Source organism: Bactrocera tryoni, chromosome 3 (assembly GCF_016617805.1).
Source record: "Bactrocera tryoni isolate S06 chromosome 3, CSIRO_BtryS06_freeze2, whole genome shotgun sequence".
NCBI classification, from domain to species: Eukaryota; Metazoa; Arthropoda; class Insecta; order Diptera; family Tephritidae; genus Bactrocera; species Bactrocera tryoni.
Genome location: NC_052501.1, coordinates 4,739,785 through 4,756,299, shown reverse-complemented (window position 1 = coordinate 4,756,299; position 16,515 = coordinate 4,739,785). Strand labels below are relative to the sequence as shown.

At 40.6% G+C, this 16,515-nt stretch overlaps 2 protein-coding genes across 2 annotated transcripts; both read right to left on the bottom strand.

Moving 5' to 3' along the window:
* Positions 1-10,172: 10,172 nt before the first annotated feature.
* On the bottom strand, positions 10,173-11,338 carry LOC120771511. Its single transcript, XM_040099567.1, has 3 exons — positions 11,105-11,338; positions 10,835-11,013; positions 10,173-10,758 (listed from the first exon to the last, which is right to left on the bottom strand). The coding sequence occupies exons 1-3, from the start codon at positions 11,166-11,168 to the stop codon at positions 10,480-10,482; spliced, it is 522 nt and encodes a 173-aa protein (XP_039955501.1). The 5' UTR covers positions 11,169-11,338; the 3' UTR covers positions 10,173-10,479.
* A 516-nt stretch (positions 11,339-11,854) lies between these two features.
* Positions 11,855-15,108, bottom strand: LOC120771474. The gene is made up of 5 exons (XM_040099504.1): positions 13,920-15,108; positions 13,565-13,848; positions 13,239-13,471; positions 12,780-13,176; positions 11,855-12,709 (listed from the first exon to the last, which is right to left on the bottom strand). Exons 1-5 carry the CDS (start codon positions 15,106-15,108, stop codon positions 12,200-12,202), a joined length of 2,613 nt encoding a protein of 870 aa, XP_039955438.1. The 3' UTR covers positions 11,855-12,199.
* Between the last annotated feature and the right edge of the window lie 1,407 nt (positions 15,109-16,515).

The window sequence follows — 16,515 nt, the reverse complement described above, 5'->3', positions numbered from 1 at the left end:
TTAACGGACTGGTGGTTATCCTCTTCCGATGCTTCTCCCGTCGCGTACTGCGTCGAATATTTTCAGAGCTGGAGTGTTTTCGACCAGCGTAGACGCTGTCTCTTAATTCGCTGAACTATGTCAATATCGTCGTGTATCTCTATCGGATGCGATATTCGCCGTGGACAACGCGCAAAGGACCATAAATCTTTCGCAGGAACTTTCTCTTGAAAACTCGTAACGCCGACTCTCCAGATGTTGTCATCGACCATGCCTTTGAACCATATGGCAGGACGGTGATGATGAGTGACTTGTAGAATTTGGTCTGTGTTCGTCGACTAGGACTTTACTTCTCGATTGCCCACTCACTCTGCTTTGGATTTGGAGGCTGATGTTGTTGTTAGTATTAATGCTGGTTTCAAGATAAACGAAATTATCTACGACTTCAAAGTTATGACTGTCAACAGTAACTTTGATCGGCCTCGTACCCGACCAAGGTGGTAAATGTGCCCCTATCCACCTAAACCAATTGGTACCAAAAATACATACAAAATGCATTCACAGCGAATGCGCTAATGCTTTTCTTGCGGCACTGATGTCGGGAGCCAACGAGCGCACTGCCCAACAATGGATGTGCCATACGTTTTACGAGCGGTAGGGAGACAAAAAAAGACTTTTGACAAAATATTTAAATCTCCTTCCTAATGAGCTGCTAATTTTCAAAATCGGTGATTTTTCGAAATTATCGTAGACCCCTTACCTAGTTTGACCCAGCTGCATTACAAATTGTTCGATCAAAATCAATTTCTTGTTTGGAAAAGTTTATTTGTGAAGGCTGTGGTATGTGGAGCTTAATGTGTTTATTGTTTAAACCATCCTCAAGCTAAAGATAAATGTAATGTGAAGTTTCAAAAACTAGTTAGATTCTCAAATCTTAAGATTAAACACAGAAATGTAACAAACGGTAGCTCTATTTTTGAGCTCTTGTGGACTTATCGATCTACTAAATAAACGACTTGATTTCTAAAAACTTGAAAGACCTCAACATAAATTAACTCAGCGAATATTTGAGTAACTCACCTTCAACTACCCTGCCAACGAGCAAAAAAAAACACCTTTACACACTAAAACTAAAGTCACGGCACTTGTAAACTTTCCCATGTGAGCGCTCGTTTTATTATGAAGAGGGAACATAAAGATTATTGGCGATATTGCAATATAATCCAATGGGATTTTTACGGCTGAAAGTAAAGTGCTCATTATGCGCGACTCCGTGTAGCATACTTACGAGCGCTAAGAAGTTATTATTGCAAGTCATAATACAAACATTTATTGAATATTTATGGGATGGAACGATTGAAAAGAATACCATACAACGGACGACGATTGGCGCTATTCTTATTCTCAACATGATGTGAGAGGGAAGTGATGAACCAAAGTTTATAAAAGTGTTGCATATGCCAAGGCGCGCGCTAGTTCGCTCCGTCTGCTAATATTTTTGTTGTCACCACACATACTGGCTCACTCACACTGCCAGCGCATAAATAAATTCAAGGCAAACAAAACGTGCAATGAAACGTTTAAGGAACAACGAGTCATAAGTAGCACCACATGTATATATATTTGTGTGTGTGTGTGGGTGTGTGTGTGTGGCATATCTAACTGTGTAAATATGTGCTTTTGTGCGCGTCTATTGAAATTGCAATGCAAATGCATGTGCGAAAATGGCCACCTGAGAAATCAGACGAAGTGACTGTCGCAAATTGATTGAGGAACACTCATTGCTGATATTAATGTATGTTTGGGTGTTTATGTGCGCGTGTGTGTTAGTGAGCATATGAAGCGGTCGCTAGCGTTAACGCTTCTATGGCAAGAAAGCGCTTGTTTGTCGTTAGCTTGCCTGTTTTCGTAGTGTTACCAATATCGTTGTTGTTGTTATTGTTGTGCTCATAATAGCTGTGTGCTTTGCTGCTGCTTTTGATTTTGCTGCATGACACGCTGAAAAACGCGACCAACACGACCGCCATTCGCCTCACAATGAGCTGGGCTTCTCAAGCGCCGAACTTGTTTTCGATTTATGCAATTGTATGCCGTTGTTGTTGTACAACAAAGCGCTGTATTGAACTGAAATTGAATATAATTTAGCGAACAACAATTTTTAAAGCGAAAAACTTGCTTTGCCGACCGAGCGCGCTTTGCGCCAACACAAGTAGCTTTAGACTTATATACACATACATACTTACATTTATGAGAGTACATTCACAATCACATACAAAGGCGCGCTGATGCTCGTGAGAAAACTGGCAAGTGTCTGCTACAAATTCGCACCAAAGCGACTGCCGCCGCCGCCAACGCTTTGACTCAAAGCAATACACCCCCATTGACGTTTGTGATAGCGAATTAAAAAGCAACTTATTTTTTATTCCCGTTTTAATTTGCAACATGCATACTTAGACACCTCAACCCCTCCGCACACATAAGCGGAGCAGCAAACAACAAGTTAACAACCCGAAACGCCCACAAAGCGAAAGAACTGCGCCAAAATAGCAAGAGGAAGAGATTTTGGAGAAATAAAAAATCGACGATTAAGGCAATGACCACTACATGTGCCGCGGCATGCAAATCCACGCAGGTCGAGTACTTTTAATACTATTATACGATATGCATATGTAGGTATGCATATACATATGTATATATGTAAGGGCGTTTGTAGAAGTGTCCACTACGACCATTAAATAACGATAAGATTCATCTTTATTGCGGTTCGCCGTACGACCAGCGCACAATGGCCCAACATAGCAAACGCTCTCCACATTTCAATTCTATGCCCCACTTTTTACAGCAGTCGACTCCAAGCACTGTGGTAATGGCGACTGTGCGCGCTATAAATTTGGAAAGTTGTGATAAAAAAACGCATAAAAAATTTTATTTTACTCAGGCTGCAAAGCAAATAAAAATTTACAAATTCAAATCTGTGGCTCTCCATATGAACCCTGCACCCCAAGCACTTTAAATTGTAAATGCTGAAAGCAGTTAATGGCGGGAATGGTAATAGTGGTGATTAGGATCAGCTTAAAGTATTTTTAGTAGCTCCATAAAGTCCTGATTCGTTACGTGGAAGCCTAGCACATTCAACACGCTCAAGTAAGGCAGCATTTGCACAGGAAATAAGGCGTAAGTAAGAATTGGATTTTTTCTTCAAATTGTCAACCCAAGTGTTAAATTCTTCATGACAAAGGAAATTAAAAAAGTATACAAAATGAAAGAAGTGCAATCAGTGAGTTGAACTAAAGAACCTCAACCAAATTGAATTTGAACCAAACGTAGGCGGTTCAAGGCAAAATTTTTAAATATTTTAAAGATATAGCGACGGAACGACGGAATATGAATATGAACGGTTCCGAAAAGGCTAATGGAGTTGCGCCGAAATCCATGGCTCGGAGATAGATCTCAGGCGACCGTTAACGCTTACGGAAAACTGCAGCATCTTCCAAGCGGAAGTCTTTGCGGTTATGAAAGCTGCTGTGTTAGCTAAGAAAGCAGAAAAGTAACATAACTATATTCTGTGTGTTGATAGTCAAGCGCCAATTAGGCAATAATCTCACATTGCATTATGTAGAGATTGTCCTTAGAAGCAGTGAGGCAGTACATGTGGTGTCTGTCGTAAGCCGGCTGCAAATATAGTGGATTCCAGGTTACACGAACAGTCTGGCTATCGAACTTCTTCTTCTTCTCGATTGGCATAGACAACACTTACGCGGTAATAGTTGAGCAGCGCGCCCGTCGTTCTTCCTTTTCGCTGCTTGGCGCCAATTGCAAATTCCAAGTGTCGACACGTCCTTCTCCACCTGGTCTTTCCAACGGAGTGGATATCTTCCCCTGCTTCCCCCGGCGGGTACTGCGTCGAATACTCTCAGAGCTAGAGAGTCTTCATACATTCGGACGACATGACCTAGTTAGTGTAGCCGACGTTGTTGTTGTTGTTGTAACGGGTACGTAATCTCTCTTCGGATGATAAGGATTAGATGCGTTGCTGTCGACATCATCCAACTGTAGGTACAGGAAACATGTTGTTTCGACGGTGTCGGACCAAAGGGAGTCAGATGAGTAGGGTTAGCAGAGCATGCAAAGTGGTGGCCAGTGTCATGGACCCATTGCACGCTGGATGTATGTATATTTGATATGTCGGGGTGTATTCTGAATAAGTAGGAGTTTAACCAGTTACAGTATTCAGAATGAAACAAGGGTTACTCTCGTTTCTCGCGGCAACTCGAGCTTTTTGTCTACAATGAGTGGTGGTTGGACTTCAAGTACGCCTTTCACTGAGAGGGAGTCGGTGAAGGTGTTAATGGCTCCACTGTGAAGCGGTCAGTACTTGCGAAAGCACCCCAGCAGGTACTGATTTGAGAGGAGTTAATTATGGTTCTTAGCTGGAAGCACACGAGCCTCGCTAAGCAGGTGTACGATGGGAGAAATCAATAAGCATCTTGTCGTAGTTCGAAATGCAGTCTTCTGACAAGTTTGCAGCTTCCTCGTCTACGTTTCATTGCATTCAGGCGACCATATTAGTGCGACGTAGTTGAGGACCGGCCGGCCAATTGCCTTGTATGTTGTAAACAACGTTTCTTTGTTATTTTCCTATGTCCTGCCGGCTGGCGACTTGAGGACTTTGTTGCGGCTCTGTACTTTGGCGATAAACGCTTACCCCACTTGCGTGAACTTCTATACATGACCCAATCTTCCTAGAACTAGTACAGGAAATATTCAAATCGAAAAGAACGATACATAATGAAATTGAGAGAGATGGAATGCCTTTAGGACCTAAACCGTCGCAAGTTCAATCTTGTTCCTCAAAATTTTTATAAAAGTAGCATATTTTCTCCTTTGCGAACTTTTTCAAATAAAAACACAATGTCTACCACAATATGAAAACTACATCCTAACACTCAACAGTGTTATTTTCAAAAATATTTTTTTTTTAACCTTCCACAACTTAACTCATCAAAATGTTCTTTTGTCCCTCATTAACCAATTACTTGCGCGATAGGAGAGTAATTACTTAGGTGCCTTCAAAATCGTAAACACCTCATTGTCGACACATCAACACTTCGCTTAATCACAAAAATGCACCATATTGGACAATCATATACCTATACATACGTAGGTGTGTGTGACATGCATAAACCCGCCATAAAAAATACTTTTGTGTGGTCATGAACGGACCGCGCGCCGTCGACCCCATATGACACGTCATATTCCATCAGCACTGACTCACTGGCTTTTCTAGTATCTACGAGCTTCAACTCGCCAACTCGCCCAATGTGCCGTTACAATTTGTACTCAACATGTATTTTACGATGTCGAAGACAATAAAATTTTATTATCTAAGAAATCACTCTGGCAGTGTTTCAGTCGCTTGCCGCGCATGCAGTTGATGATGCAGGGAGACCTCAACATACCCTAAGACCCGAAGTGAGGGGTTGGCAGACATCCGTGACGTAGCGGTAGTGTGGCAGGACGATTAGCGTGTGGCGAAAAAATTTACTGTCCTCTGTGGCAGAGGGGGTGAGATGCGAACGCAACGACGAGTATTGACTACCCTTTGTTATTCCACGAATTTGTTTTGTTTTTCATTTACTCTTCATTTAGTTCTTCCCCATTTTTGTTTACGTTCTCGCTTTATGTGGAGTTGTTACTACTTTTTATATTTCTTCATTTCCTTGGCTGAGATTTTCTTAAGCCACAAGAGCAAATTTGTATGGCAGCACACACATTCATATGTATATATGCTGCTATAAATGTGGGTGTTTGCGGCAGCACTCACACACACACACACATGCACACAAATTGAACAATTGCACTTTATGCGACTGAACCCCCCTTACATGGCCCTGCCCTCTGCCACAAAGTTTACGATCTTCATATGTGCTGTGCCTGTAGAATATATGTGAGTATGTGTGTATGTATGCGAACATTCTCAAACAAAGCTGACACTCCTTTGGCCCTTGATTGTTATCCACACATAGTGTCGCCCTCGTCCGTCCATTGAGTGCGCCATGGCTTGCTTTCCCTTCCACCGTGCGGGCCATTGCAATTACTTATATGGCAAGCGAGGCAAACAAACGCCTCTGTTTGTCTTTACAATTTATATATGGATGTATGAGTAGATATGTGTGAGTGCGTTTGAATGTGTGTAAGTGTGTCTAAGCATGCACTTGTTTTGGTGTAATGGAATATAAGCACATTGTAAATTGGTTTGTAATTTTCGGGATTAACAAAGACATGCCACTTGCCACACAGGCCCTGCATACTCGTATATGCAACATATGGTGCAACATATTCAACCCCACATTGTTTTTATTGTTTTTGCCATTGCAAGTGTTCTCTGGTATTTTATTGCATTTTCAATTGCCTGTTGTTCTTCGGGTGCTTAGTTTAAAGTGAATGCGAACACTCTCAAGCGAAAGTTAAGGCTGTGCAACAATAACAATACGGTATTTGTGTTCTAAGAACCCAATATGTGGCCATAGATTTGGCCAGCCAACAAGATGTTGTCGATAACGTCTTAAAACACGAATCTAATTTACTTTCCAGAAAGAGAAATATTTCAATTCAACACACACGTACATGGATGCATGTGTGTGTGTGTGTGTGTGTAGAAGTTCAGTAGTTTGGGTGGTTCGAAAAGTAAAGAGGGTGCTGCATGTTAATTGTAAACTTTGTACAATCTACGAAGTTCTGGGAAGATATAAGTTGTATCTCCATTTAAAACATTAAACGTTGAAGAGGTCCTTACAAATATTTAAAATAACGGAATATCTTGTAAAAACCCTAAATAATTTGAGACTTAGAAAATCGTTGGTGATAACTCTTGAGGCTTTCATGAAATAGATTCAGCGATCACTTCATAGATCTTCGTGCCTTGGCAAAGACAAAAGTCAGAAAGTCCTGGACGGCCAAAAAATTTGAAGATTTTTTTTTTCGATAGTAGGAGAAAGCAACGAAAGGCGGAGGGCGGGATTTTAAACAGATAAACCTAACCTACTCCCAACTCATATATCTACTGCATGGGAGAGAAAAATATAATACTTTAAGTCTCATCTATCATACGGACTGAATGACGACTAATATACTATATATGTCTTAGTTTAGTCAGAGTTAGAGCTAACGCTTCGCTGACAACATTCCATTTACCAGAGGACGGACACATGAGTGCTGTCAAACTTTTTACCCAAAAACTACCACCAAGTGAAGTTTTTAATTTTTCTTGGAAAAAATACATGCTCAGAGTCCTCTAAGCACACTGTACCCGTCGGACAGTACAGACTAAGGTTGCGATGTCCACTCGATATTTGGGTTAGGTGGAAGTCTAGGTCCCTATGTTGTCTATCTATCCACGAATGGCTGTTCGGGATTAGTCTGTGGGTTCACCGTCTTTTGCTTGAGGTTTGCCACCGTTGCTGCCACATTGTGATGTTTTTGGTACTCTTCTCTTTTTTAGGTCTACAGACGGACCAGCTATCAGAGGACCAATCGTGCGAATTCACCCCCCTGGATGCCAATGGGCGGCACCAGCTGGAACGTCAGCAGCATCGCTTGATATCGTTCGGAAAGCACTTGTTAGCTATACTCGTGGCCACACAAACCTTACCACTCAAAATTTTCAAGTATTGCGCATATTTGACTACACTTTATAGCGGTACTTTTAGCGGTATAGAAATTTTTTATTTCGAAATAAGTTAATGACATGTTATTAATCAAAAATCTTAAAAATTAAAAACAAAACACATTCAGCTATAGATAAATCAATTGAAGGATAGGGAGCTTTACAAAATGAGCGCGAAATGTAAGCGATGAAAAAATAATATGTTTCATTTTTTTAATTTACACTATATTTGAAATTAATATTTTATTTTATTCTGACTATCATTTGTTCCAGTCGATGGAACACCCTTGCTGATGCACGATTTACTTCAGATCAGGATATAAAAAAATTATACAATACTTTGAACAAATAATATTATTTTGAATTCTTATAGAATACTTTTTTGAGGAGAAAAACACACAAACATAATCATTGATCCACAACACCATAGTCAGACGAATTAACGTGTTTACAGCTGGTGGAGGACTAAAATCTGTAACTTGTCGTTTCCCCGCTTAGGTAGAAATGCAAATAAAGGAAACCAAAGCAGAATGAATTCGATGAAGATTTTTTTATCTCTTATTGCTTAAGATAGCATAGTAAAATATTCTTCAGCTTTTGAACAAGGCTAGGATAATGCATTTAAAATACGACAGTTGTTGGCCACGCAAAAACTATCCAAACATTTCTAGAGAACAAATAAATAAATCCCAGCCCTTTCGGTGAATTCGACGACCTTTTCTCTCTCTGAATATTTTGCGACAAATTTTGAACAAGCATTCACTTAATGGTTGACTGAGCTATGCCTCGATCTATTGATTGCCGATAGTAGAAAGCAGAACTATGAGGAATTTTAAATTTTACACTTAAAGGCTGAAAGTAAAATTGGATGTGCTGATGTTTTTACTATATTCAGAATGCTTTAAGGGGTTACATGGGCTTACGGGTTGCAAGAAATACATTTTTTTTATTATCTTATTAAATTCTACAATACCTCTAGAATATTGTCCTAAATTTTCAAGTTGATCCGAGTAATAGTTTCGTAGATACAGCCTTGAGAACTTGTGCACTAGTGTCCCACTTTTATTGTCACTCAAATCTATAAACGCGTTTTTCTCGAAAATGTGTTTTTGAAGTTGGTTGGCAAGCGTTCTCGAGAATTGCTCAACCGTTCTTCATGAAATTTTACATAGGATTTTTTTTCAAACACAACTATTTGAAAAAAATGTCCCGAAATTTGCACTCAAATTTTCGTTTTTTTTTGATAAATGTCTGCCAAAAATCCAATTTCCAGTTTTTTTCTTCTTTTAAGTTTTAAGTTAATGTTTTAACTAAAACACTTATTTTTTCACTTTAGATGACCCTTTAAGGAGTTATCCAGCCAACGTATAAGCGCACCTTTTTCCGAGGGGTCATCGGAAATGGCGTCGCAATGGAAGATTAAAAAAAAAATTTTTTTTTTTAATTTCATAATTTCTTTCTTAGTAGTGTATGTTAGCAACAATAAAAAATTCTAATAAAATATTTCGATTTTTTTGCGATTTGTCGCATGAGAAAAAGATATAGAAAAAAGGCTGTTTTTTACCTAAGGTACCCTTTAATAAAAATGATATCAAAATGGGGCTTGCGTATTTTGTTTTTCTTTAATCTTTATGAAAATAATCATCAAAGAGCGCAACTTCGTTAAATTATTATTAAGTATATATTTATGTAACAAAAAAGTACAATATTGCATTATTATTATTTATATATTTATTTTATTTTTCCACATTTAACTCTTTGTTTTTTTCGAACCACTTCTTATGCCTTTGTATGGATTTGCATATGCTTTTGTTTAATCGCCCAAATGTATGCAACACCAGTCAACCCTTCAGCTTACAAACTCGGCGAGCATAACATACCAAAGCCAAGTACATGCATATTAGCGCACACACATACATATGTACATGCACATGCAGACCAATGCAGGAATTTTCAATATTAGGGGAGTTGATTGGCAGTACCCATTATAAACATGTCGCCTGCCACAATTTTGTGTAGCTAATAAAAAGTCCACACAATTTGCGACAAACCGGAAATAACTCACACCAAACACATGCATAAGTACCAGTATGCCAGTATGTGTGCATGCATAATAAATATATACAAAGATAAATTTATGAAGAGAGAGAAAGTGGTTGCATACACATATTGCTGTAAATATAAGTAAGGAGCGTGTTGGGACAAACAGCGGCCCAAGCAACGGAAATTGCATGCATGCGTCAAATTCTCACAAGTCGCCGCGAAGGAGAGTGAGGTTTGGAGTTTAGTTTGGCAAAACATTTTCGAAAGCATTTGAGGCAATTTATATTTGGTCTGCATTAGGCGGCGGGGTTGGTGTCTAAAGTCGGTTTGCACCCTTAAATTTGACGTTTGTTGCTTTAATTAAGAATTTTATTAATGGCCTAGGCCGAGTTAAACGGTCCAAACAAGTGGCGAAGTGGGAGTCATTAACGGAACTACACTTACGTGTGGTCTACCTTAAGACATAATATGAGAACACACAAACATTAGTATGGAATTTCAACACTGAACTTTAATTAGTATCTTAATTAGTTTTATTAATTATGCTTTTTGGTATCACAAAAGTATGTATTTGGCTGACTTGAACAGGAAAAAGTTTTCAACTACCTCATAATGAGTATACATTTGCTAAATAGTTTAAGTTTTTGGCGCTTATAGGAGAGTTGCTTGTGGAGTCATCTTTTGAGCATATAATCTGCTGCTTTAATTATTCTGCCACAACCGCTGCTGCACTAAAATCGCCTACTTCCCGCTATTCGTCTTCAACTTTCTTTCTCTTTTTATGCTAAGCTTCAGATTTCCAGTAGTCGCTGCAACAATGTTGCCACCACTGCGGCACACCAGTATGTGCCAATGCCCGTTTCGACGCGCTGGAAAGTGCTCACGGCCCGTCCGCGTCCCGTATTGCAGAGCGACTTTTCACAGCACGAGGTGCAAGCGTACAGTTTTGTTCGCTCACCGATCACGATGCAGCCGGACTCGCAGGTCACAGCGCAGCGTCGATCCAACGACCACATTTTCGGTGCGCTGGTGGAGTTCTCGGTGCTGGTTGTGTATGAGAAGCGCTTCACCTGCAATCAAAACAAAAAATATTGTATATTAATGCCCAGATTTGCTTGGTAATCACCTGTGCTGCTACGCACTCACCATACAAATGAACTCCTCACCCTTGCATTTGCGTATGAAATTGGTTAGATTGCGCGTCATGACGTCCACACACGCCTCGCCATGGTCCATCGTATCACATTCGTAGCAGGAGAGATCATTAACGCGCTCCGTGGCAGCTTGCGTACGATGCACCGTATTCGAAATCGATTGTCCATCAGCTGTGTGTAGTAAAAAGTGGCAAAATATTCATATTTCCCGTTATGTGTTTAAATATTGATTTTTTCTACTTGCAGCCAACTGCACGCTTACCTGATTGCATCGCTCCCAATGCCAGCCAAAGCATGTATATTGCTATTTTCTGTTTGTGCGACATCTCTAAACGATTGCATAAGATGCTGGAGATATGTTTCAAATTTGATTTATCGTCTAATCACTTTTCACTTGAAATTTTCTGTGAAAATCTCTGAAACAGCTTCAGTTTTAGCTTTTGTATTATTTACACTTGTATTAACAAGCTCAACCATATTTGGTATGAGGCAGAAAGAACGAAGCCAGCGAATGTCATGAGAAGTGGAAATGTATGAAGGACATGCGCACTAAGGACTCAGTGACTAAGTGAGATGTGTTCTTAACGGAAATTTGAAAAACGTAGTAATTTTCACCACGTCATTGCTGACAGTCATAACTTCGAAGTTGTAGATATTTTCTATCATGGAATCAGTATTATCACCAACAACTATGTCAGCCTCGTACTCCAAAGCAGAATAACTCTTGAAAACTGGTGCTACTTTGGACTGCGTAGGCAATTGAAAAGTAAAGCTGACTCCCAACGAACAAAGACAAAACCCTACAGTCACTCATTATACCCGTTTTGCTATATGGTGCAGAGGCATGGACGATGACAACATTTCATGAGTCGGCGTTACGAGTTTTCGAGAGAGAGATTTATGGTCTAAGAGACAGCGCCTACGCTGGCTAGATCATGTCGTTAGAATGAGTGAAAACACTCCAGCTCTGAGAGTATTCGAAGCAGAGGAAGAGGAAGACCTCCACTCTGTTGGAAATACTAGGTGGAGAAGGATCAGGCAACACTTGGAATCTCCAATTGGCTCCAAAAAAAGGAAAATTGGCGAAAAGTTAGAATGACTGACGCGTAAAACTTAAAAAAATTGCTGAGAACATGTGAGAAACGTTCTTAGAGTTTGTATTAGTAACTTCCGATAATTGCATATTTTGTTATGTAGATCTTGATTTTGTTTTTGACCGTGGACTAAAGCTTCAGAGACCTATTTATTTATACTTTACATATATACGAAACTATATTTATAAATAGTAGTGTGATTTATTTAGTACCAATATTTTGACAAATATATCATATGTTCATAGCTTTCGAATCCGTTTCTTTTAATACAATCTCAAATACTGCAGCGCTTGCCGACTTTGTATCGGATACAGTTCACCGACATTGAACATCAGATCGACAATATGTGTGGGTCGCAACATGCGCCAAGGCATAAATTTCATAGTCTTCTTATCGCAGTGTGGGTCATGATCAATCTCCACTGGCAGTGGCACTTCGTTGAATAACAGACGACCGTCGACTGCGCGTTGCAAGGTACACGGCAAACCGATTTGATCGGCCAGAGCTTTGAAAAGAATTGCGCGCTCGAATTGGCAACCAGTGTGTACCATGCCTATGGGTATGAAGTTACAGTGCAGCGCACGAGCTATGTCATACAAATGACACTTGACAGTGTGATTGGAGCACTCTTCGGTTGTGTTGAGATCCAGTCGTTTAAGATTACTGCTAAGTGCAGCCTCTACTATCTCGGCGATGACTTTGGCACGCTTGGCCAAATTATCGAAGTCAATACAACGACTCATTTTCGCAGGATTTTGCAATAAACCATATTTCTGTGAGATAGAAGAGTGTTTGATAGTTATAAGATTGTGACAGCTTTGTATATGCACACCCAGTACTCACATCCAGTTCTTCATTTAGCAAATCCAGTATGCGCGGTAGTTCGCTATCACCTGGTTTACGACAGTAGCACCAGATACCCGCAACATCGGGACGCTCATCCAACGGAAAACATTCTATTGGTACTTCTATAATCAAATCTGGCGGTGATACTTTACGTTCGAAATTGACGACTAAAATCGGGTGTAACGGTGATACATCCTCTTTGAGAATATTTTGGAAGACGCGAAAATCATCGAACTTCCGTTTGGAGACAAGAAAGTCATTGCCGGCAGTGCTATCTGTAAAACCGAGATGATTGCGTATGCAAAACTTAAGGCTTGGGCACTTGGAAAGTATAGCCTCGATCGCTGGACCCCAAGTGGACACACACATAGCCAGACGCTGGTTTAAAATAAGTCTAAAAATACGAAAAAAAGGAAATAAAAAACGAGCATGAGTTTTTATGGAGAGTGAGCTCACACTTCTAAAACACCCGCCTCGATGTATTCATGCACCATCTCGGGAAAACGTGCGGTTTGCATAATGAAATTCGTTACGGAGGTCTTAACCAGATTCGAGAGAGACTTTAGACCGCGTTTCATGGACGGTGCGATATAGTGTGAGAGTAGCACGGTACGCACCGGCGCTTCATCAGCCAAGGTGCAGAGGCAGCGGAAAATGTTGTTCACCAGTATGGCCGTGGCGAAGGAGTTCTATGTAAATTTATATAAAGTCAAGTTAAAAAAATAAAATAAGTTAAAAAGAATACGATGAGCTGTGAGTAGAGAAGAAAATGGAGAGCGTACCTTCAGCATGAGCGCAATATTCATGGTGAGCAGTGTTGATTCACCCAAAATTTCACGATAGTCCTCATTTTGCGCCAACTGCTCGATGATATTTAACAGCGATAGCAAAAAGTCAATAGACAGATCCTGCGGCTGTTGACCAAATATGCGACCCAAGACTAGAGAAATTTGTAGTGCCAATAACTGGTGCGCGGTGTCATGGAAAGCGAATCGCAGTAAATTGCCAATCAAATCGGCAGCCTGTTCGCGTGTGCGTATATCGATGCCAGGTTGAGAAATGATGGCTTTGAAAAAGAGGTGTGAAAAAAAATAAAATAAAACAACCGTCGAAAAGGAATATAAATTAGTTTCGTACATGCCAAACGCTCTATCACGCCCGCTTCATAGAACTGTAATATGCGATTGGCCGCATTCGGGTTCTTCATCATGCGATTCAAACCAGCTATCACATAGGGCGCTGGGCCATACGGATCCACTTGTAATAGACAGTCCAGGAATAGATCCGTCACATTTGCCTCGTAGATGCGCTGTAGGAAGTGCTCATATTGGGCGTTCTCGGCAAATATCCAAATCACCTTGCACTTTACACTCGCTGCATACTCCAGCAAATGAGCGCCCACATTCTGCATAATGCGATCGAAGAAATTATGCTCGAAGAAGAGTTGTGTCATCTTCTCGGTACGCATTGCCGTGGCCAGTGCCTCGATCGCTTCGTTGCCGTGATCGGTGATGGCGTAATCGCAAAATAGTTGCGTCAATTGCTGTAGCGTAAATACACAACGACTTACGTCGGCGAATGTGGATTTATCGCTCGTGTCCACAATCAGATCTTTGACGATCTTCAGTGCCGCGCTTCGTATGTCTACAAATTCGTTTAAGATATCGCAAAGCACACGGTCGATTGGAAATGTTGGCAATGTGCTGAACGCCAGCAATTTTTCGGCATCCAACAGCAGCAACATTTTGTGTATGGCCTCGAAGGATTGCCACAAGATGTCCGGATTTTCGGTGCTTGAGACCTGCATGAAGAACTTCTCTAGGAAATCACTCTTTTGTAACATTTCATTGGCCACTTGTGGGTCTTGCAGGCACTTATTTACGATCACCGTTAAATATTCCAAACTAAAATCATCCACTTCCATTAAATACGCCTCCAAACATACTCCTAAAATAAAAACCACTCTCTCCGGCTCCAAATCACGCAACACATCCATGCTCTCAACGAGCGTACAAGCCAAGTATGTGGCGAAACGTCGGATCATTACCGCTTCGGATGTCATATAGAACTTCTTCTCCAATAGCAAATCGAGCAGTTTCAATCTTTTGAGTTCCTCCACATTTTCGTCCTGCTTGCGCGCATACTCGGTGATATTCTTGAACACGGTTACAAGCACTGCGTCCTCCTGTGAGTTGAGCAACAACAGCGCGGTTTCGATCGCTTGTACAGGCACGATCACCTCCTTGAAAGACTCGTTCTCCTTCTTGGCACGGTCTGAGTATGAGGAGCGCGAAGTGTAAATACTTTTTGGTTTTTTCTTGTGCATTCTCTAATGCAAATACGGTTTTTTTTTATCAAAATATATGCACAAATGTTTTCTAAAAATAATAAAATTTTAATTTTTTTGTGCTGCTCTTGATTTTTTGTTGTCTAATCGACAAAACTAAAATTTTGTGCCAGTAATGAAATTGGAATAATTTTTTATGGCGTGAACAATATTCAATAAAAACTATGCTACCGATTTAGAGGTGAAAAACCGTAACATTTTAATTGCTTAAGTTTTTTTTTATAATACTTATGTGTGTGTTACGAAGTATAGATTTTTCTCGCAAAGGAGTTTAAAAGATTATTGCTATTAATCCAGCGTTTAGACGAAGTTGAACAGAAGGTTTCAAGACCGGAGTATACTCTCGTAGGAAGCAAAGAGGGATGTAGTGGCTGATGTCCAGAGCATACTGAATTTATGAAGGGAGCCCTTCTCCAGCCTGCTGAACGACAGTGGAAGTGTAACAACTGGAGATGGCGAACCCGATGGTTCGATGGATTATATGTTCCATTGCCCTGCAATGAAGAGGTTCAAATATCAATTTTCCGCCTGAAGAAAAACCGAGCTGCAGGGGCAGATGGATTCCCAGACTATACAAAGACGGGTCAATCGGGTTCGACAAGACCGATTGGAACTTGCAACACTACAACGCCACGGCTCACACCGTTTTTCTTGTGAACAGCTACATAACCAAGGATGGCATCCCTATGCTTCTGCAACCGCCCAACAGCCCAGATGTGGTGCACCTTACTGTTTTTGTTTCCTTACCTGGAAAGGCCGATGAATTGCAAGCATTTTGCGACGACAGAGGGGATGTAAGCAGCACTTCGGCTCTCAAGGCTATTCCGGAGAATGCCTTCCGTGACCCCTTCAATGCTTGGAAATCGCGCTGCATCGATAAAGAAGGTGCCTATTTTGAAATTTTTGAAAAAATTGTAACGATTGGTTTTTAAAAAAATTTTTAAATCGACTCAGTCTTATTACTTTCCGGACAAACCCTGTACGCATGAAAAGATGGACACACACAACATCTTTGTCGATTTTAAAGCTGCCTTCGATAGCACGAAACAGCGCTGCCTCTATCCCGCTATGTCTGAATTTGGCATTACCCCAAAGCTAATATGGCTGCGAACTCAGGCGTTTAGCAACACCAAAAGCTCTGTCAGGATAGGGTAGGACCTCTCCAAGCCGTTCAATACCAAGCGGGATTTCCGACAAGGCGACTCCTTATTTTGCGACTTCTTCAATCTACTGCTGGAGAAAATAATTCAAGCTGCAGAGCTGAATCGAGAAGGCGCAATCTTTAATAAGAGTGTACAGCGGCTGGCGTACAGTGATGATATTGATAACATTTGCCTCAACAACCGCACCGTTAGTTTTGCCTTCTCAAGACTGGATAAGGAAGCG